Source organism: Lytechinus variegatus, chromosome 13 (assembly GCF_018143015.1).
Source record: "Lytechinus variegatus isolate NC3 chromosome 13, Lvar_3.0, whole genome shotgun sequence".
Classification (NCBI taxonomy): Eukaryota; Metazoa; Echinodermata; class Echinoidea; order Temnopleuroida; family Toxopneustidae; genus Lytechinus; species Lytechinus variegatus.
This window is the reverse complement of record NC_054752.1, coordinates 17,827,664-17,851,518: the sequence shown is the minus strand read 5'-3', so window position 1 is coordinate 17,851,518 and position 23,855 is coordinate 17,827,664. Positions and strand designations below refer to the sequence as shown.

At 37.2% G+C, this 23,855-nt stretch overlaps 1 protein-coding gene across 1 annotated transcript in view; it reads left to right on the top strand.

Annotated features, from left to right (window-relative positions):
- The window catches only part of LOC121426678 (P-selectin-like), a gene marked incomplete at its 3' end in the record, with an annotated part of 34,163 nt that overhangs the window by 2,139 nt on the left and 8,169 nt on the right, over positions 1 to 23,855 (top strand). Inside the window, exons 2-14 of the mRNA XM_041623051.1 lie at positions 4,823 to 4,879; positions 7,483 to 7,612; positions 8,415 to 8,529; positions 9,957 to 10,151; positions 13,032 to 13,267; positions 14,073 to 14,255; positions 15,168 to 15,258; positions 15,703 to 15,897; positions 18,521 to 18,718; positions 19,435 to 19,641; positions 20,225 to 20,431; positions 22,187 to 22,290; positions 22,778 to 22,943. Coding sequence (XP_041478985.1) covers positions 8,514 to 8,529; positions 9,957 to 10,151; positions 13,032 to 13,267; positions 14,073 to 14,255; positions 15,168 to 15,258; positions 15,703 to 15,897; positions 18,521 to 18,718; positions 19,435 to 19,641; positions 20,225 to 20,431; positions 22,187 to 22,290; positions 22,778 to 22,943 — 1,798 coding nt within the window. The remainder of the gene's footprint in view (positions 1 to 4,822; positions 4,880 to 7,482; positions 7,613 to 8,414; positions 8,530 to 9,956; positions 10,152 to 13,031; positions 13,268 to 14,072; positions 14,256 to 15,167; positions 15,259 to 15,702; positions 15,898 to 18,520; positions 18,719 to 19,434; positions 19,642 to 20,224; positions 20,432 to 22,186; positions 22,291 to 22,777; positions 22,944 to 23,855) is intronic.

The following is a 23,855-nucleotide window of genomic DNA, read 5'->3' as shown; positions in this document are numbered from 1 at the left end:
TCTTTATCGTTTTATTACGGAAGTCTGACTGATAGTGATCAGATCAATTTCTTCAATCTCTCCCTCTCTCTCTTTCTCTCTGTGTTTTTCTCTTCCATTTCTTTGCAAGTAAACGTCACTACTTCCTGATTGCACTATAGGATTACCCGGTACCGTTTTACCGTTGAGTTTAATGTAAGCCTCTGTAACTCAATTTATACAATCGCTTTAAAGCCAGCAACTGGTAAAGAACCGATAATACAGTTTAAAGTGATGCTTTAGGCTGAAGACATTTATATCGCAATAAATAGAGTAAAAATTCTCAGAGCAAAATGCTGAAACTTTGATCAAAATAGGATAACAAATAACGAAGTTTTTGAATTTTAAAGATTTGCATTATTCCCGTGAAACATCTCTAAGCATGTTTCGAGAGAGGGGCCCCAAGCCCCCATTTGCAAGCCAATGATTGTCGGCTATTTCATTATGCCATTTTGAGGTTACACTTTCATAATACCTTAATCGCATACGGAGTGGGAACACATAACACCGACATAACAGTATAAATATAATATAATATTCATATGGTATAGGTCTACGCCATTATGTTTCTGTACCAAAATAGTTTTACAAAGTCAATAATCACCTTTTTACTCCAGGTGAAGAAATGCATGCTCACGAGATGCAATTCTGGATTGAGCTGGACGGGGGGGGGGCATCCCAAGAGGCTTAACTTTAAAGAGAAAAGGGCCTCTTTGCAAAGATTTCTAGTGACACACATAATTTTCGAGGGGAGGGGTAGAGGGAGATGTGTAATACTTACAAAAAACAATGCTGCAAGGTGATCAAACTTATTTTTCTTTAATTTCGTTGAATTTGGAAATAAAAAAAATCTGCCAAAATGTAAGCTCCACGTTTTGTTCTGTGGAGAGGGGGAGGGATGGTGAGACAACCCTTCCCCTACCTTACAGGGCTAGGCTATGGAGTTGACCATACCTTTGCATAAAGTAGATCTAATGCATAGATCCTAAGTAATTTCTGTTAATAGCATTTTTGTCTCACCTGCATAGCAGAGTGAGACTATAGGCGCCGCTTTTCCGACGGCGGCGGCGGCGTCAACATCAAATCTTAACCTGAGGTTAAGTTTTTGAAATGACATCATAACTTAGAAAGTATATGGACCTAGTTCATGAAACTTGGCCATAAGGTAATCAAGTATTACTGAACATCCTATTAGAGTTTCATGTCACATGACCAAGGTCAAAGGTCATTTAGGGTCAATGAACTTAGACCATGTTGGGGGAATCAACATCAAAATCTTAACCTGAGGTTAAGTTTTTGAAATGTCATCATAACTTAGAAAATATATGGACCTAGTTCATGAAACTTGGACATAAGGTTAATCAAGTATCATCAAACATCCTGCATGAGTGTCACGTCACATGACCAAGGTCAAAGGTCATTTAGGGTCAATGAACTTTGGCCGATTTGGGGGTATCTGTTGAATTACAATCAAAACTTTGAAAGTTTTTGGATCTCATTCATGAAACTTGGACATAATAGTAATCAAGTATCACTGAACATCCTGTGCAAGTTTCAGGTCACATGATCAAGGTCAAAGGTCATTTAGGGTCAATAAACTTTGGCCGAATTGGGGGTATTTGTTGAATTACCATCATAACTTTGAAAGTATGTTGGTCTAGTTCATAAAACTTGGACATAAGTGTAATCAAGTATCACTGAACATCCTGTGCGCATTTTAGGTCACATGACCAAGGTCAAAGGTCAATGAACTTTGGCCATAATGGGGGTATCTGTTGAATTACCATCATAACTTCGCAAGTTTATTGATCTGACTTTTGAAACTTGGACATAAGAGTAATCAAGTATCACTTAAAGGTCAAGTCCACCTCAGAAAAATGTTAATTTGAATCAATAGAGAAAAATCAGATAAGCACAATTCTGAAAATTTCATCAAAATCGGATGTAAACTAAGAAAGTTATGACATTTCAAAGTTTCGCTTATTTTGAACAAAATAGTTATATGAACGAGCCAGTTACATCCAAATGAGAGAGTCGATGATGTCACTCACTCACTATTTCTTTTGTTTTTTATTGTTTGAAATAGGCCTATACAATATTTCAATTTTTACGAATTTGAACGATTAGGACCTCCTTGCCTGAAGCACAAAATGTTAAAATAATGGAATTCCACATGTTCAGGGAGGAATGAAATTTCATTTCACATGACAATGACAAGAAAATAAAAATATTTCATATAATAAAATACAAAAGAAATAGTGAGTGAGAAATTTCATCAGTTCCTCATTTGCATACCGACCGAGATGTGCATATAACTGTTTTGTGAAATGAAGCGAAACTTTAGAATGCCATAACTTTCTTATTTTACATCCGATTTTGATGAAATTTTCAGTGTTATGCTTGTTGAATTTTTCTCTTTTTATTCAAATAAAGTTTTTGTTGGGGTGGACTTGTCCTTTAATATCTTGTGCAAGTTTCAGGTCACATGATCAAGGTCAAAGGTCATGTGAGGTCAATGAACTTTGACCACATTGGGGTATTCGTTGAATTACCATCCTATCTCTGTAAAGTGTATTGGTCTAGTTCATAAAATGTGGAAATAAGAGTAACCAAGAATCACTGAACATCTTGTGCGAGTTATAGTAGTTTTTCAAAGTCAGCACTGCTGCTATGTTGAATCGCGTGATGCAGGTGAGACGGCCAGAGGCATTCCACTTGTATTATTTCTATACCCCCCCCCCCTACACAGTACACACACACAAATACACCTTTCTATGGCAATTACCCCCCCCCCCCCCTTCTTCCCGTATGTTGCTTTGATGTCCGCTCCTGGTTCCTTCCCCATTATTGCCCCCCCCCTTCCGTCATTATCTTGGGTGCATAGTATGTTCACCTTTGTTCATGTGGGTGCAAGATCGAAATCGCCCAAAAGGTGATGTGATTGTGGTATTTAAGATGAGACTTTAGGGCGGTCTTTTTTTTAATCTTCCAACACGTGCAGACCTATATCAAGTCTGCATATACAGTATTGAATTTTATTTTTGCATTCCATCTGAACGCAGGATAAAGAGCACTGTATAGTAAATTCCTGGCTCACGTGCATAGGTGCCGTGGCCGGGAATAGAACCACGGATTTTCAAACGTCTAGTCAGGCACCTTAGACCACACTGCACCAGGGGGGGTGTTGACATCCCCAATTTCGCCCTCACCCCACCTCATGCATCCGACACCACTGATCAGATGTATGATCACTTCCTCGGCGAAATCATTTACAAGTAGATATCATCAGACGTGATAATGTGTTTGCCCCCGGATTTACCGTTGGTACTTACTAAGGACCGCGGAACGGTTTTGAAAGTGGGAGGGGTCTGAGCCAAGAGTGTGTGAGGGGCTGACCGTGCAAAAATATCACAATCAGATGATAATTTATATGTGTTTGTACGAGGTTTTGGAAAGAAAGGGGGCTGAGCCGCTGAAGCCTACCCAATCCATCTCCCCGTTTCCGCGGCCCCTCTTTATTTGACTTTTTTCTACTTTGCTTTAAAATTTTTGTTCTCACAGGGGGTAACTACTGTCAGATCTTCATTTGATTTAGATTCATTTCATTCTTATTGCATTTCATGACGGTTTCGTTTTGTACATGTATCCTTTAATTCGGATCAACTAGCTGCAGAAAGTTCCATCCATCGTCTTGAATGTTGCATGGTTGATGTTCACAATTAGCTGACTTCTTACTTTCTTATAAGTTGAATCCAGCCAAATGTGGAATTCTTCTTTTTTGCTCCAAAGTACAGCTTAGTAAAATCCACATCGACTCCATCTCATTTTCTGGCCTCACTGTAAATTTGTCAAATTCTTGTCGCAATCTCGGTATAGTTTTTGATTCTCACATGACAATGTCGAGTCACATTTCTTTTATTCGTAGATCAGTTCGCTACCAATTGCGAAATATTGGTTTTATTATGAAATACTTGTCTCGACTGGCCACATAAAAATTGGTTCACGCTTTAATTTCGTTACGTCTCGATTTTGGAAACTCCCTTTTGTTCAATCTACCACAGATTCAGTTAGTTAAAGTTCAGAAACTTCAAAATGCTGCCGCTCGCATCGTTTCTCTATCCACCAGGCGCACTCACATTACTCTTATTTTAAGATCCTTACATTGGCTCCCTGTAAAACAGCGTATTATGTTCAAGATTGTGTTGATTTAACTTTCCATTGTGCTCATGGCTCATCTCCCCAGTACCTTATCTCACTGATCAAAAGTTATACCCCTTCAAGATCCTTACGTTCCTACTTTTCCAATTCTCTTGTTACCCCCCAAAGTTCCCAAAACCTGGGGTGAAAGATCATTTGTTTACTCATCGTCTAAGTTATGGAATAGCCTCCCTCAAAACATCAAACAGTGCTTGACTTCTGAAACTTTCAAAAATTACCTTAAAACATTTCTGTTCAATTCTTAATTACTTTCATAATTTCCTAAAATCGCCTTGAGCACTCTACAGATTCGATTTGGCGCGATATAAGTCTAATTATTATTATTATTCATTTGTTTCTTTCTGATTTGGTATCGTAGTTGATTTCGTTTTATTTTTAACTTGTGTAATTTCCTTTTTATTTGTAATTTTCAAAATTATATCTTTGTGTACTGTGTGCGTGCATTGCATGTATCACTAATATACCACAAACATAAACATAATGTTTTCAAATCGTACTGTCATCCTCGCTAAATGTGTTATATAAGCGCTACTTTTTATTAGTATGATATCATAATATAATTTATTGTTTTATTCCATTGTTTTAGATGCATTTTGGAGGAGAAGAAGAAGAAGACGAAGAGCAACGCCTATAGTAGAACAGGGTATGTCACTTTCCTTGTTCATTTTTTAAGTCCCTTTTGGCCCACTATTCTCAACGCTTTCTCACGCTTTCTCTCCTCTAAAATTCTCTCTCTTCTTCTTTTTATTCTTCTTTAACATATATATATATATATATATATATATATATATACATTATGAGAAAGAAAATTCTCAATAAAAATCGCTGTTATCTGATTAGAAATCAGAAAAGGGACAATCTAACGAAAGTGGGGGCTGAAACCTACCCACTCTTAGAGAATTTCTACTGCAAACCCCCCTCCCCCCCGAACAAAAAAAATCCTGCAGCAGAGTCTCGAGAACGCCTGTAATCTTACTGCACTGTCATGACTGTGTAATCTTACATACATTTGTGAAAAAATACAGATAATTGGTTTTTGGTGTATGCAAACTTACAAATTTATTGTAAGAAAACTGCCCCCAGATTTTTTAAACAGACCTGTTCTGTACATTTTTAGAAAAGTTGTATAAAGAAATCTTTCCTGTTATAACAGTTTACAGAATGATTTGGTTACTTTCTGTAAAATCTGTTTTTTTTTTCTTCTGTAAAATCTTTTCTAACAGTGTACTGTATGTTAATGGGAATGATTAACATCAACGAAAACTAACAGATTGCTTGTTTTATCGACCCCGATATACCAACAACATGATCAACCTTTACCAATGGGAAAACATAATTCAAGCCACAGGAGAATTTTCAATGTTGTACCTTGCAATTCGTCCGATTCATCTAATAATAATGATAATGACTTCGAGGAATAATTTTAGAGATAAAAAATAAAAATCTATAGATTATCTTCTCCTATCAATCATCCTTCCATATGGAGGTTGGGATGACACTTTCTATTTTTTTTCTTGGGGGGGGCACACAAAAAGCAAAACAAGAAAACAGTCATCATTTAAACATCGGAAATTATCGCTCTCAATACTCACTTCTAGGAGGGTACAAATTCAAACTGGTTATGTTTATGTATCAGATTTGGCCTGGGAAGGGGGGGGGGGTGGTTGCGTGCTCCCTGTACCCCCATCCTTGGATGTACACATGGATGAAAGCAAACTTTCTATTTTTCCGGTTTCACCAGCTCGTTTTTTATGGCGAAAAAAGTAAAATTGAAAATACCCTAATCCTGACAGACTATTATGGAGACGGATGTGTGAGATGAGCTCCGGAAACCAGTCCAGGTTGTTTAAAGATCAATAAAAAATTTCGTTCTTTGTTGTCGAATGCATCTGATAAATGTGCGATTTGAATATAGTAGCACAATGATAATAATCAGGAAATGATATCAAAATCTAACTGCCACGTAAATCACATTATAACCCTCAACGCTTAAAGTGATGGTCCGGGCCGAAAGTTTTTATGACTTAATATATAGAGTAGAATTCACTTAGCAAAATGCCGAAAATTTCATCAAAATCGGATAAGAAATAACAAAGTTATTGAATTCTAAAGATTAGCAATATTTTGTGAAAACAGTCGTCATGAATATTCATTAGGTTGGCTGATGATGTCACATCCCCACTTTCCGTTTTTTCGTATGTTATTGCATAATTTTTTTTTTCATTATTTCATACTTCTGTGAATAAGTCTCCCTTATAATGAAAAAAATTTCAGCAAGTCATTTCTAATACACTTACTCAGTTGTCAACCCAATTTTTCTAGTTCTTGGAGGAAAAAATTTGAAAAACCTAATTTTATATGATAAAATGCAAAAGAACAAGCGGGGATGTGACATCATCAGCCCACCTACTGAATATTTATGACGACTGTTTTTAAGCTATAAATACTTTCAGCCCGGGCAATCCCTTTAAGTTTGGTTAAAGGGCTGTTTGGTGTATTTTAATCTACTTGATCTCATGATCATTCATGTGACAAAATTACTGACTTTCTGTGAAAAAAGCAAGCAACTCTGTAGATTTTTTTTCTTTGTAAATGAGAAAAACATGTAATGGTTTTATGTGGAAAAAAAGAGTTACTTTAGAAATTCGGGGGGGGGGGGGGGTATGTGACACCGATTCATTTAGCATCATGTAGAGCACAAGGAAATTACCTCAAATTAAGAAGAAATTCAGCTGTCCTCTCCTTCCCCTCCCAAGTAATTCATAACTAGCAAGATAAAAAATAACACATTTTTACTCAGTTCTTAGATGAGAATCATCCTTGAAATTGAATGGCATCATAATAAACAGGTCTAATGGAGGAACCTAAAACATACTCTGAAGAAGGACCAACGACTATGTTTGGTCTCTCATTTAGCGTTATAAATAGGAGGCCTTAAAATAGACTTTTGGGGTGCAGAGACTTGTAATACAGAAAATAAAACATTCTATAATTATATTAAGAGAAAGTAATATGTTCTGATTTTTTAAGTAATCCTTGTGCTAACTTTGTGATACGACTGTGTATTGAGCTCTCAGTGTATTTCATTCAAGTGGGCCTATAATACAAAACTACACTGCTTAGAATATTGCATTATGGGATAGGAACCTGGCTAGATTTATTTAAGGACTAGAGCTGGTGCCATACAAGCAAGGCTATTGGTTCGTATTTGCTTTAAATAATATTTTTTTCTTCTCTCGAAAACAGACACAACGCCACCAGTGTTCAACGTCGCATGCCCGGTATCCCTTGGGACATTTCGCACGGCCTCTGTTCCCTTTCGTGTCACGTGGTCTGAACCTACTGCCCTCGATGGCTCTATAGCAGCAACGGTTGAGTAAGAACTCTCAAATCTAAACTTGTACAAAAACGTACCAATGGGGCTGATAGCGCGATGGGGGGGGGGGCTCATAGCAAGGCATTTTATTTAATTTCGCACACACTTAAAAAATAACTATGCAAATAAACTAAAGAAATAATAATATCGAATAAATCTCGGTTTCCGTTTTATTTCTTTTTAATTACAAAGTGTAACAGGGAGTACTATGGTCAACATATCCGCCACAACGTTTTTAAAATGTGTACCAAAATGTCGAAAATGATTGTCTGCGTTTGTTTTCTGATCTTTTTTATTTCGTCTTTTTTAATGGTAAGAGCATCTTAATTTAGTGGCCGCGGAACCGAGGATTCAGCACACCCAACACTTTTTTTTTCTAAAAAAACAAAAACAGAGAACACACACACATACAAATGACTGTCTGAATTCATTTTGTATGGTCAACCCATTTCATCTCAACAATTACTACATCTTTTTTCTCTTCTCCTCCGGCCCTCTCCCCATTCTCCTCTCTCCTTCTCTGTTTCTCCCTCTCGCTTCCTCTCCCTTTCACTCTCTTTCTTCTACCTTCACTCTCACCCATTTGTCTCCCACTTTCCATATTCCTGGGGTGTGTCTCATGAAAGTTGTCAGCACTGACTGAATTGTCGGTGCTGGCAATTTCAGTGTTATCCTTGGTTTTGATTGGCTGTGAGGCACTTTCCTCTGACTGTTACTATGGTAACTGTCGGAGAAAGCCAACTTGTCAGTGCTGACAACTTTCATGAAACGCTCCCCTGATTTTTTTTCTCCCTGGTTACAGCCGTCTTGGTAGTGCACCGGGACTTCATTTTCAGAAGGTCATCATACGATCACGTACCAGGCACGGGACAATGTACCTAACTATAGCCAGTGTGCAGTCATGTTTGAAGTCACTTGTAAGTTCACATTGTCATAAGTTATTCATTCATTTCTTATACAAATTCAATAGTCTGACGAATAATATTTTGATCATTATTCATATTTCTGTGAGTAAATATTTTGTTTTTACCTCAAATGATCAAAATCAAATAATTTCACGCTTGTTATTATGGAAACATTGTCATAAGCAGGCAAAAGGTAGAAAACAAAGGAATGTAGGCCTAATCAGAATTTAAGAAAACAAATAATTATAATATCGTACTTGTTTTTGTGATATACATTCGACTGGAATATTGCAGTGTAGGCCTATCAACCAATAGCAAGTTGAGTTTGAGGGCCTTTCTTAATTAACGAGATAATATCAATAAATTTATTTTTCGAAATATAATCCTTGATTACTTCTTAGACGTGATGCTATAGGTGGCTTGCGTCCCGATTTTCGTAGAAAACCTGTCGGTCGATGGCCTAGCTAGATCGAGGGAGGGGGTCGTTTGGATGGAATGACATAACCAACTTTCAAATAATAAATGCCGACCCATCCAAACCCTTGTATTGATGTATAATTTATATTCCTAAATCTGTTATCAAAAGGGCTAGCTCATAGAGATATTCTGTTCCATTTTCCTGATCCCATTTGATGTATTCCTGATATGAATTAATCAAAAATATTATAGTTTTTTTATTAGGCCAGCACATATTATTTTATTAAATATTAGCATTACCATATTGACAGAATGTTTATCTGAACATGTTATCCTGTATAATGATATTGTATTGACTATGCATGTATAAAAATATTATATATTCAGGCACTTGATCGTAGAGTTATCTGTGTGTGACTTTTATGTAATCTTTGGTAGATGATAAGTTCCCGATACTGTAGGGCCTACATTATGATCAAAACTCGGAAAAAACAACATTTTCCCTTATTTAAGGCAGTGGGAGAATGACAGGAATTTTGAGTGGGCGATCATGTTGCGTATCGGGCAAAATTTATTTCAAGACAAGTCGCAAGCGAGCAAAAATTTTGACATGTTTATAATACAAAAAAATCAAATATTGTGATAAATTTTGACATGATATTCAGAAAATAATATAACATTTCATTATCAGTTCTTTTTTCTTTTCTTTCCTTAATCTCCTTTTTTCTTGTTCGTGATTTGTATGCCACAAATTTCAGGACTGATATATATATATAAACAATTATATGACCTACATCTCACAAATTACACGGGGACACTGCGAGCGCCATCGCAATGACGTGGCCAGCGGCCAAAGTTAAAGGGCCTACGCCGGATTCTGGGATATTTTCTGCCAAAATGGAGGCCTTCTAATATCTGTCATGTGATGTCACGGTTACGGTCAACAGTCTTTCTTCTTTCATTCTAAACTGAATGATGAATCTACAGTGATAATTTGATACTGATATTTCTTTATTCCGCAGTGATCAAATGTAGCGCCATCGGCCATTTGGACCGCGGGTACGTTTCTTGTACAGAGGGTAATCTGGTTGGATCCACCTGTCGCTATGCGTGTTTTCAAGGGTACACTCGCGTTGATGGTGGGGCCGATAGAGTGTGTTCTGAAAATAGACGATCCCAAACAGCGGACTGGAGCGGGTCCCAACCAAGATGTGTTGGTGAGTTTCATGATGCAGTCTCACCACCATAACTTACGTATGGTCACTCATTCAATGAACAAGGCTTTAACCTTGTTCTCAGTTACATTTCATTGTGGCAAACTAAAGACGTTGACAAAGTCACAATGTTTGACTTTATATTTTTCTTTTTCTATGGGACAAATGCTTGATTTTCTTACACTATCATTTTTCAATACAACTATTCTTCATATAACTTGGCTCTTCTGTAAATTTGATTTCTTTAAATTATTTTTTCTTAATTAAAAATAGAGATTGAAAAAATTAAAATTTTCTTGCCATATTTCCACCAATAGAGGGTGTTGTACACAAAAATATGCCCCAAAATTCAAGTTTTTGAGCGCTCTGGTGAATAAAAAAATTATTCCCAGGTTACTAATGAAAAATAAATTGCAACTGTATGGAAATCAGTAATTTTGGTCACAAAAGTGATATTTTAATGATTTTATGAAGTGTGTGCTCAATACAGCACTGGCATACCATACTATCCATAGTCCTACCCAGGCGCGTACGCAAGGAGGGTTTAGGGGGTTCAAACCCCCCCCCCCTTTTCGTTTCCTTTTTTTTTTTTTTTCTCGCTTGTCTCCCCAGAGGTCGGTCTGGTCAAGGAGTTATCAGGCAAGCGCCTGATAACTCCTTGGTCTGGTTACGGACAGTTCCCCTACCCAATAATGTATATGACAGCAATAATGAACAGAATCTCATGTTTCCGACGAAAAACACAGAAAAAAATTTCCGCTCGCTTCGCTCACTCCATTTTATTATATCTTTTATTTCCGCATGTCGCCGACATGATCACGGTATCGCCATTAACAAGGCCATACATGATTATCATGATGTATACTTATGAATACAAGTGAACCAAGACAAAGACATACGTTTTCTTACAAAATATGTTTTACCAATATGAAAACCAAAATGACGGAAAACGCTAAAATGTCGGTTTGCTCGCTCCGCTCGCTCGTAATAATTTATGAAATTCCATAAGTATCTAGTCTCCTGTTCAAGGCCGTATTATGAGTGTTACGAATAGAAGGACATGTAGCATCGACTAATACTTGATTTACTAACAAAGTATGTTTTGACGGGAAAACGCAAAAATTTCGGCTCGCTCACTCCGCTCGCTCGTAATCATTTATGAAATTTCTTAAGTTTCTAGTCTCTTGATCAAGGCCATATCATGAGACTTACGAGCAGAAGGACATGTATCATCAACTAATATGTAATCATTACCAACAAGCTATTGAGAAGAATTGTATGTTTTGACGGAAAAACGCAAAAGATTTCGGCTCACTCGCTCCGCTCGCTCGTAATTATGACATATCTCAAGTTTCTAGTGTTCTGATCAAGGCCATATCATGAGTGCTACGATCCGAAGGACATGTAGCATCGACTATGATACCAACAAACTATTGACAAAAAGGTTATGTTTTCAACGCAAAAACGAGAACATTTCTGCTTGCTCGCGGGTCATGACCGCACTGTTACATACCCCATCCCCACTTAAATGTTAATGTCTTATTTGCAGCGCTGAAAAAAAAATTTAAAAAATCATCACCTCCCCCCCCCCCCACCCCCCCCCCCCCCCCCCGCTCATCACTTTTTATAGACTGGGCAGATTAAAAAAAAAAAAAATCAGCTCGAAAACCCCCCTTTCAAAAATCCTGCGTACGCGCCTGGTCCTACCTGTAGATTCCCCACAGGTAGGATGGTTGCAGTGAACAAGGATGTATGGTTATAAAAAAGAAGATATTTTAAGAAAACGGGATGTATAAACGTATATCCATAGAGACTAAGTAACCATCTGATAATTACCTTTACTAAAACAAAAGGTGCGTGTGGTAAGAATATAAATACTTGATGATGCAGGAGATGCAGAACAATTTCATAAGTGTTTGTGTGGGGGGGGAATTTTTTTTAAGCCGTTTGAAGACATAGGCACGCACATTTCTCTTTTGTATGTAGAGAAAAAAATCAGAAACTACCTGCAATTTTGTGGTACTTTTTTTCAAACACGGATGTTCAGTAGTGCATATGGTAATACGAGCTGAATCAGACCTGTAACGCTGTAATTTAGTGGTAGTGTTTAATGTCATCACTATTTATTTAATAACTTAATCTAAAATGAATACGATATGATGGATGGATTGATGGGCTTCTTTTTACATTGCTCTTGGAAAAGTCTAAGAAAATATGTAGGGGAAACCAGGGTTAGTTGGAAAATGGGGTAAGTTGACACATCGTAATTTTCTTTAACGCCTGTAAAATATATTTATGCGATACTGCATTCAATTTATTGCAATAATAATTCAACACTGTTGTATTGTTAATAGCAATAAATTGAGGGCAGTATTGCATAAATTCATTTTACAGCTATAGGCGTTAAAGAAAATTACAATGTTTCAACTAACCCATGTTCCAACTAACACCGGTCTCCCCTATTGTTGTTGACCTGATATTTAATTAACCTAACTGGTCTTGGTACCTTCCAAACCTCTGTTCTAAATCTTCAATCTAAAAATATTCTTTGTAAATGCTAATAATTAACAGAATACATAGATAGGCCCGCATCAAACAATGTATGTATGATAATGTACATCAAATGGATTAAAGTGAGTAAGTTGTTGAAAAAGTAAGAAAAGAGGCCATCCCATAACAAAACTAAACACGTAACAAAATATGTGGTCAAATTGTCAGGGGGTCAATGGGAATCTATTACACTCGTTCATATGTGCCTATTTATTTCTTTGTCACCATTCATGCTGGTCTGCTTTTTCATAGGACTTTCATTTTGTCATCTTTCGTAGATGATATTAGCAGCATCTTTTTTATTATTTTCTTTTCTTCTTTTTTATGATTCAGAAATGACTTGCTCTGATGATGTTGTTTCCTCTCCGCCTGAGAAAGGTAGCATCTCCTGTACTCAGAGTAATCTGTTCCAGAGTGTGTGCTCCTATTCCTGTGATGATGGCTATACCATACCACCGGGTCAGACCAGGGACAGAGTCTGTACCTCGTCGGGCTGGACTGGGTCTAAGCCAGAATGTCAAGGTAGTTATGATGAGGACAAAGTGGATGACCACATCGGCCCAAAGTGTGTTCATATTGAGAAGAGGCTGATAATACCACCAGTTTTTTTGTGATATTTGTTTTTTTTATTTTCTTCTCTTGTTAAGATACTTTTTGTCTTTTGTGTACACGATTTACTTATTTTCTTCTCATTGTGGGAACATTTCAATCCACAAGATTTGCTTTTTTAGTTTCCCCTTATCTCATTTACCGTACTGTACCTGAATGAATTCCACAATACATCTATACAATGCATGTATCTATGTGATATCAATTGCATTTATATGTTCTTATATGCTGTAAATTTGTAATATTTTTCAATGATTTGGAAATAAAGACATCAAATTAAATTAAATTGAATTGACGAAGTCTGTACCTTATCAGGCTGGTCTTAGTGGGCGTTCACATTTAGTAATTTTTAGCTACTTTATGAACAGCTGGTGATCCTTTCTAATGAACTAAATCAATGCTAATGAAAATCTAATGCATGTAATTTTTCACAAGAAAGGGTCACCAGTCTCTTGTAAAGTTACTTGTAATTTCTAAACACCCTTATGAAAACCCATCCGGTCTAAACCAAAGTGTTATTGCATGGCATATATTCTAAGAACAAATTTAAGGTCCGAGATTTTAGGTATGTCCCGATGTATGCTGCTATTTCTGTGATAAGGTTTATATAATATATCACAGGGTAAAATAAGAGACAAGGGTTTGTACCTTGTCAGGCTTGTTTAGATATAAACGTTTTGGATTACATAACATAAATATTTTCAGTCTTTCATTTGTCAACGTAGGCTATATTTCTAATTGTATATGCATTTTTGTATTTTGCAGACACAACAGGGCCTAGCTTTGAAGACTGCCCTCTGTCTCAGAACATTTACGCAGAGGACCGGCAGGAGAGTGGGAGAGCATCATGGTCCATTCCCACAGCCATTGATAAACTCTGGTGCGACCATTACAGATCTCACTCATGACGGCCCCACCCCAGGGTCAGACCTCCCCCAAGGTCATTATGTAATCACCTATACAGCACGAGATCAGGATGGAAATGAGGGGACCTGTGTATTTACCGTGACAGTCCAAGGTTAGTAAAAAGAAATTGTGAACCATATTAGAGTAAAATACCACTTGGTCTGCACCCACTTTGTATACTTTCCAATTGGTCTCAACCCCAATGGTCTAATCCTAATTATCTACAACTTCTTTATCTACCTGGTAGAAGTGTTGTGGCTCAGTGGATAAGTCTCCAGACATTGCACCACAAGGTCCGGGGTTCAAATCCCACCACAGTGCTCGCTTCCTTTGGCAAGGCGTCTATCTACATTTGCAACTCTTCACCCAGATGTAGTAAATGGGTACTTGGTTGGAACGAATTCCTTGAATGCTGGAGTGCCCGATCCGGGTAGCCTTGCCAAAGCTGGGTATTAGTATTTAGCACTTAGAAACATTTGTAGCTTTATAAATGTTGCATATTGATTATTTTTACCTTGAATTTGGTCTAATTGCCATTTAGCCCATTCTACCATTTGTCTAATTTCTAGTTAAGCTATACCCATTTTGTCTAATACTGAACTATTATCCAATTTAGTCTAACAACACTAGTCTTTGTGAACTATTTATAAACCAAATTTTTATTTGACAAAATGGAAAGTGATAGATCTAAGTAGAATGAAGTTGAAGTTAAGCCACCTAGGCATTAAATTAAAACTGATACTTACAACAAGTGCAGACCACACTTGTTTTGCAATTCTTGATTTCAATCAATGTTCATTGAAAGTAATTCTTCAACGATAAGCTTTTAAATGATTATTTAATTTCATCTTTTCATAAAGTCATACGTTGCTCCACCATGCCAATCACTCCCGGTCTTATTGTTGATTGTAACCACGGTAATCTCCGAGGCTCAACCTGTCAGTTCACCTGTAGTCATGGTTACAGTCTCCAAGGCCTGGGTCATCATCATGTCAAAAAGATCGTTTCTCAGGAGTGTGGACATCCCAGCCTCCAACGTGTGAAGGTTCGTTTTTAGTTCAAAGCCAACTGTACATCAAATGAACCTCATGAGATGCAGTTTTTTGATGAATCACATTTTGAATTAAATATGAAAGTTGCAAGAAGTAAAATTACTTGATTTAAAGTTCGGCATAATGCTGGGAATTATTAAGTCTGAATTTTGCTTAGAATAAACAACAACCAAAAGTATATTTTCCTTTAGATGAAAAAGTCCTTTGATATAAAACTTCTAAGTATGGTACACATTGAATACCTATTATAGTTTTAGGAGAATCTTTTTAATTGTAATATTTTTTTAATTAAGAAATCATTGTATTCACCTTTTACATTATCCTGATGTCATGCAATTTATTTTGATTTCAAACACCTAGCTAGTCACAGAATAATTATACCCACTGCAAATAATCAAATTTTGGTTTTGATGTGAAATTTTTTCTACATATTCTAGAGCTCCAATGCCCTTCACTGGATCCCCCAGAGAATGGTGTATTTCTCAACGGTAGAGATTGCCTTACATCCTATGGCTCGTCCTGTTACTTTGACTGCCTTCCTGGCTTCAGTATCACTAACAATGTGCTTCGGTGTTCTGCACATGCAGGAAGTGATGAGGCATTCTGGGAAGGAAACATTCCAGTGTGTGAAGGTACATAATGATAATAATAATAACGTTTTATTAGCCACTTCAATCATAAGACTGCTCTTCCAACATAATATGGTATTATTACCCTTCTCCAGTCTAAATGCTGAGCGTCAAGCAAGAAGTCAGAAGGTCCCATTTTATAAGTCTTTGGTATGACTCGGCGGGGATAGAACCCACGACCTCCAGTTCATGAGGCGGCCGCTCTACCAATGAGCCAACATAGATGTTTATTTCTCTGTTTTGTTCAATATCCAACATAGGTAAGAATGTACACTTGAAACCCTCTGAATAATTTTTGTCTCACCTGCATAGCAGAGTGAGACTATAGGCGCCGCTTTTCCGACAGCGGCGGCGGCCGTCATCATCAAATCTTAAAGGGGAATCCAGCCTTGGTCATAGAATGTTGTGTTGGGAAGGAGAAAAATGAATTAAACAGAATGGTGAAAGTTTGAAAGAAATCGGACAAGCAATAAGAAAAATATAGCTGCTTTAAAATTGAGATCACTAATAGCATGTAGATTTCAAATTGGCAACTGGGTAAGTAAATTATGACAAGGGGCAAGGACAACTTTCCCATAGGCCATGTACTTTATTATCAGGGATTTGTGGTTTTCTCCTAAGTACCCATTCCCCTGGGGCAGTAATCTAAATATAACCCAGGTAGTATATTGTTTAATGTCCTCATGAAAGAAAAATATAATTTGAAATAAAACTTTTGGGAAAAATGACATTTTAGCCATAATATGTATTGGAGTACATGGAAGAGTAGTCCTTGCCTTACATCACTATGACATCACATAAGCGGCCAATTTGAAGTCTCCATGGGTATAGTGATTACCAATATTTACAACTTCAAAAAATTCATAACTTTCTTGTTATTTGTCCAATGTTGTTCAAACTTTCACCTATCAACTTGTCTGATTTTTTTTTCTTATCAAAGCAAGGTTTCATTTGGGTTGGATTCCCCTTTAACCTGAGGTTAAGTTTTTGAAATGACATCATAACTTAGAAAGTCTATGGACCTAGTTCATGAAACTTGGCCATAAGGTTAATCAAGTATTACTGAACATCCTATTAGAGTTTCATGTCACATGACCAAGGTCAAAGGTCATTTAGGGTCAATGAACTTAGACCATGTTGGGGGAATCAACATCAAAATCTTAACCTGAGGTTAAGTTTTTGAAATGTCATCATAACTTAGAAAATATATGGACCTAGTTCATTAAACTTGGACATAAGGTTAATCAAGTATCATCAAACATCCTGCATGAGTTTCACGTCACATGACCAAGGTCAAAGGTCATTTAGGGTCAATGAACTTTGGCCGATTTGGGGGTATCTGTTGAATTACAATCAAAACTTTAAAAGTTTTTGGATCTGATTCATGAAACTTGGACATAATAGTAATCAAGTATCACTGAACATCATGTGCAAGTTTCAGGTCACATGACCAAGGTCAAAGGTCATTTAGGGTCAATGAACTTTGGCCGATTTGGGGGTATCTGTTGAATTACAATCAAAACTTTAAAAGTTTTTGGATCTAGTTCATAAAACTTGGACATAATAGTAATCAAGTATCACTGAACATCTTGTGCGCATTTTAGGTCACATGACCAATGTCAAAGGTCAATGAACTTTGGCCATAATGGGGGTATCTGTTGAATTACCATCATAACTTCGCAAGTTTATTGATCTGACTTTTGAAACTTGGACATAAGAGTAATCAAGTATCACTGAATATCCTGTGCAAGATTCAGGTCACATGATCAAGGTCAAAGGTCATGTGAGGTCAATGAACTTTGGCCACATTGGGGGTATTTGTTGAATTACCATCCTATCTCTGTAAAGTGTATCGGTCTAGTTCATAAAACATGGAAATAAGAGTAATCAAGTATCACTGAACATCTTGTGCGAGTTATAGTAGTTTTCAAAGTCAGCACTGCTGCTTTGTTGAATTGCGTGATGCAGGTGAGACGGCCAGAGGCATTCCACTTGTTAGATGTAGCAGCCATGTCCAAAGTCCCTTCGGAAGTGCATTGAGATGTTAATGTAGATAATGATGTGATACCTGCTATTATCATGATTATTCCCAACTTCAACACTTAGTATTTGAAACTTATTGATCATATTTTATCTTTTAATCATCGTGAGCAAGTTGGCTCATTCTGTAATTCATCTGCCTCTTAAAACAGAGATTTTATGCTCAAGTTCATCCTGGAAAAAATGACTGAAGACTCATCAGTGGTGTGTTAGACTGCCTCTTGCTTGTTTCATAGAGACAGGATATGATATGTGATGGGGGAAAAAAACACCATCCCTTGGATGGGATGTGGAAGTGGAGTCCCAGTGCAAAGGAAAGTTCCCATCTTGCCCATCAAGAACCCTCTGAACTATTGGTAGGAGAGTATATTGAGAAAATCCTGAATAAGTGGTCCACCTGCACACTCTCAATGAGTTACCTCAAGCCTATATCAGGAGATACCTGCAGAACATAGTGATTAAGTTCAATTCTCTCCTCCCAGCCATAGATGAGTGCAAACAAATCATAACAATAACAACTTTTCCGTATCGATGTCAGTCATATAAATGTTTAAAATTGGGAGGTTTTTTTTTAATATCATTACAGTTGAAACATGTGACAGGCCAAGCATTGAGGGACCACTGGAAGTGCCTGATAATTCCTCGCTATGTGGAACAGAGGTTCAAATCCCTGCTGGAATGGAATGTGAATTTGAGTGTAGCCAAGGATACTTTATTCAGGGAGAAGCTCTGTCAACGTGTGGCCTCACTGGATCGTGGCAAAACCCTCTCCCAACCTGCAAAGGCAAGTTATTCTTTCGGCGCTTAAACCGCTGTGAACTGAACCCTAATTTTATGTTGGCAGGAGTGTATTGAAAGTATATCTTCACTAGAATGGGTAAATGGGTGTTGTAAGAAAATATATGCAATCAATTTTAAATTTCTGATTCAATTTTATAATGATTGATCAATTCTAGCTGTAGCTAATCACATTGCAATTCTTGTTGCAAGGACCAGATCACCAATCAGTCACAAATTTGAAATTTATTGCAAGATGTGTGTTTGTGGAATCAGGAAAGCCAAATAAACTGGCATACGATCTTAAGTTTTCTTGCAATTAACAAATTAGTTCACTGAGAAATTTTGAACCAAGCTGCAAGCAAAAGTCATTCTTTATAGGATGCCATTCTTCAGATATAAATTTTCTTATATGATTTATCTATGATTGATAATGAATTACCTTTTGCCGTAATTTATGACATAAATTTAATTTCACAATTTTTTACTATTCAAAATATCAATAAATAAATTTTAGGGGTCTATTCATGTAAAAGTAGGCTTTATCTTGGGGTCTTTGTAAGTAATAGTACAATTCATTCAGAAATTGTATCCCAGTGGATTGCAAGATGAAAGGAAGTTTCCTCAATGCCTCAGCTTTGCTTTGCTTTTTTTAAAATAGTCATGACTACTTTTTGGCCTATAGATCTAATCATCTTTATCATTTTGTTTTCCATCTGGCAGCTGTCACTTGCCAATCAAGTAATTTACCGGCTCCTCTGCATGGGGGTAAGAGTGGGTGCCCCCATGATCGAGAGCTGTTCGGTTCTGTATGCTCTCTCTACTGTGATGTTGGCTATGAGGCAAGTGAACCGACACCTGTTAGGAGGGTGTGTGAGGATGATGGCCAAGGAGCTGGGGTCTGGAGTGGAGGTCCTATATCTTGTTCAGGTTAGTTTGTATACTAGTAATTCACAACAGGGTGAACTTGGATTACTCTCTTTGTGGTGATGTTGAGATGATGGGTATGATGATGATGATGATGATGATTGTGATGTGATGATGATTACGGTGATGATGGTGATGTTTTGATGATGATTATGATGATGATAATGATGGTGGTTGTGGTGGTAATGATGATGATGGTGGTGATGATGATAGTGGTGATGATAGTGATGATGATGATTATAATGGTGATAATTATGAGGACAAGGATGGTGATGATAATAATGATGATTTTGGTGTTGTGATGATGATGAAGATGATGATAAAATGGTGGTGTTATGATGACTATCATGTTGATGTTTCTAATAGTAAAGGCAGTGATGATAATGATGACAATGTTTATGATGATGATGATCATGGTGATTATAATGATGATGATGAATACAATGTTAACGTGATTGTAACAAATTACATAAAAGGGGACAGATTTTTCCAATTACACCAGTGAACAAATGCAAATCCTAACAATTTATTAATGGCACTGGTTTAAACATCTCTTACAATTTTTCTTATGACATTCTCCATCTAGTTGTCCAGTGCCTTCCGTTGGACGTCCCATCCCATGGCTACGTGGAGAGCTGCCAGCTCGCAGACCAAGCTGAGGATCCTACCCAGAGACAGTCCTATGGCACTACCTGCGTTACCCTCTGTAGTCCGGGATACACCCCTATCGGAACTACTACAAGACGCTGTATGGCTAATGGACAGTGGGATGGTGTGCCTCAGACTTGTGTTGGTATGTTGGTCCTTTTCAGTTGCTCCGGCGACAATTGCTCTGATGGAAAATCTGCATGGTAACCAAACATAAAACCTAACCCCCAAAACTAAATAAACCCTAATCCTTATCTTTACATTATTCTGAACCGGGGAACTATATTACAATCCTCCATGACCCTATCCCTATTCCCTCTGAGCTATTGAGACAGGAGCAAATGTTGCAGGAGAATAAGTCATGTTACCTGGTTTGTACATCATTTTACGTCATGGCCTGTAACATATGAACATGTAGGATGAATTGCAAATATGGAATAACCACCCTGACTGGTCCCTGACAGGATTTTTGACAGCACTTTTGCAACGATGATCTTGATAGATCATTGACCTTCTGTGATTAGCCACAGACTCTTATGTAATGGACACTAATTAAGCTGGGTCCTGTAACACAAAGTTTAGCGATTAATCATACACTTGATTTTCATAATTGCACATTCTAGTCAATGCAATCAATCGTTGAAAAAAATGTTTTGCAATGATTGCGAAGCTGTGCGTTACGGAACACCAGGGCTCCGTAACACAAAGGTCAGCTATAAATCGCTAATGACCAATGACCAATCAAGATCATTGTTGCATGTGCATTTTGCTCATTAGGCTGACTTGGAACCAATCACAATTTTCCTGCCATATTTGATAGCGATTAATCAAGTTAATGAAACCTGTCTATCAAGACCCCCAAAGAAGTTGTCTTTGTGAACAAGCAGAGTTTTCATCTGTTTAATTCTTTTTTCAGTGGAGACTGCTGTTTATTGACAAGCGGTCTTCCCATACAGTTGATGTACATGTGTAGAAACATCTCCTACAGTACACCCTTCCATAGAAATTAAAAATATACAATGGAAATAAAATTGTAATAAAATACACGTTTGTAATTATGATTGTATTTGCAAACCCGCAACTTTAAGGTATTATGTGTTCCTCGACAAGGGCAATAGATGTTAGTGAATAGTTTTCCATTTAGAAAGTATGAGATTTACATAGGGTTAGAAATTATCACTTCTACTGTATATTTCTTTGCTTGTTTTACTTTTCACCATGCAAAATAGTATTCAAACTGATGGGAAAGAGCGTGGTATATTTGCAGATATTAGGAACAATTTTTTTTAGTGTATAGTCCCCTGAATAGCACGGTTTAAAGGGCCCAGCAACTGACAAATCATGGGGAATTGAATCAATACAAAATATGCAAAGGCCAATTGACTTGCATAGTATAATCCGTCCGTCATGAGCACCCTTCAGACTAATGAGGTAAAAGTTCAGACAACACCAATTTGACCAAAATCATGATGATTATTTACGTCGGATCATGGCAGTTCCAGTTTTTAACAATCCCAATTCCTCGACTCATAGCAGGTCTCTTGATAATGAACCAAAAGAAATAACCTCTGTTAAGTTACATGTTTCAAAGTGAAAATATGCACTTTACTTCTGGTTGGTACTAACTATTGCTCTCCTATAGACCTCCCAGACATGCCGGCATCTATTATATAACATCCCCAGGCATGCAGCCGAGTGAAAGATCTGAATCCCTTCTTTTTTCTGAGATTAGCCTTTATTTCCCCATGATTTGTCAATGAAAGGTCACTTTAAGTAGAACAGGGCTTGAAGTAATGCATTCAAAATTTTGTTTTGAGCACAGAAACAAAACTATATAGCTACCTGTAGATTAGACATAAATACAAATTTACTTATTGATTGATTTTATTACTTGGTATAGATGTGACAGCTCCAAACCTCCTCTGTCCTCCTGATACTGTCATTTATGCTGACCCTGGCCGGACAGTGGGCACAGTCAACTGGGATCAATTTGAACCTATTCAGGTACGTTACAAAGGAGAGTGATTGGTCCAATTGGTATCAAATTTCGATACCCAGTCGCACCATAATGGTATGTCTACAAGCATTTGCACTCATGTCCGTGTACCCTAATCCAATTGAAGGTTTATTGAAACAGGAGTTGAAGTTTACCCAATTGTCAAATTTGTCAAAAGACTAAAAAAATGTATATTTGACGAAACTGAAATACACAAAAGGTCTTTCACATCAAAACCAATGAAGTGTGAAATGAGTTGATGCAAAAACATGGGGCATAATTTATTTGTTCATTATGAAAATGTTTTTATGTAAATAAAACAAATTTTCAGCTTTTCACAATCACTTTTGTTTTTACCTTGTGCGCTTTCACCTACAATTTGACAGTCTCCATCAAAACAAAATTGATTGCGGAAAGATGAAAATTTGTTTTATTTGAGTTCTACCAAACAGATGAATCTCTTTATGGATATTCTTTATGATTTTAACCACACAGGCCACTGATGCTGGGCTAACGATAACAGCCCAGCTGGAGAGCATTGATTCTAATCCTGTTGGATCCAAACCAACCTCTCTCACAGAAGGGGAACATTCCCTTATCTACAGAGCTACGGATGCTGCAGGAAATACAGATACATGCTCTTTTGACCTCCAGGTCAAAGGTAAATATTCATTGACCAATAGTTTTTGCACCAGAGCCCTTGGTCGGCCATTTACTCTCTCTGTACTCATAATAATAATAATAATAGCGGCATATTTACCCAGGGTAGCCACTTCAGTTCCGAAAACTGTTCTCCCATCGGACCCTGCTATTATTACCCCGGCTTTAGCACGGCTACCTTGATCGGGCGCTCGAGCATTCGAGGAATTTCTTCCTACCGGGTACCCATTCACCTCACCTTGGTCAAGTGCAGCTCAAAGTGGGTAAATTTCTTGTTGAAGGAAATTATGCCATGGCTGGGATTCCAACCCATGACCCTCTGTTTCAAAGTCCGAAGACTAATCCACTGGGCCACAACGCTCCACTCATTCATCACACACATTATACTCTTACTGTATCTGCTTCAAAATACTGGAATGATATGCCACTTTCAATTGGGCATTCAATTCTTTATTTCATTTCCATTCAATCATAATACAAAGAACATGCAATATTAATCATATACAAATTAATAGATTGACAGATTAACAGATTTTTAAAATAAAAGCAGTATAAAATAGGGCACATGGAAGTGACTCTATGTTTCCATTAATATCCATTTTTCAGAAAATTACATCAAGTTTGAATTAAAGCTGCAATTCTTTATTGTCTAGCCTGAACAAAGTTTGGCCAAGACCTAGTTGCCACTTTTAGTGCTAGTCTGTGTGAATAAATAAATAATGAATAAATGTTAGTTGACTGATTGATGGTTGATTTCAGCAATTACCAATGTGCATTTTATTTAAAAAGTATGTTCACATCTAATATAGATCAAACAAATATGCATTTTCCGGGGATCTTTTTTTATTTTTCCATGGCTCTTTTGGGCATTTTTGGACAAACGCATCTCAAACCCCTGAATAATTTTTCTCCT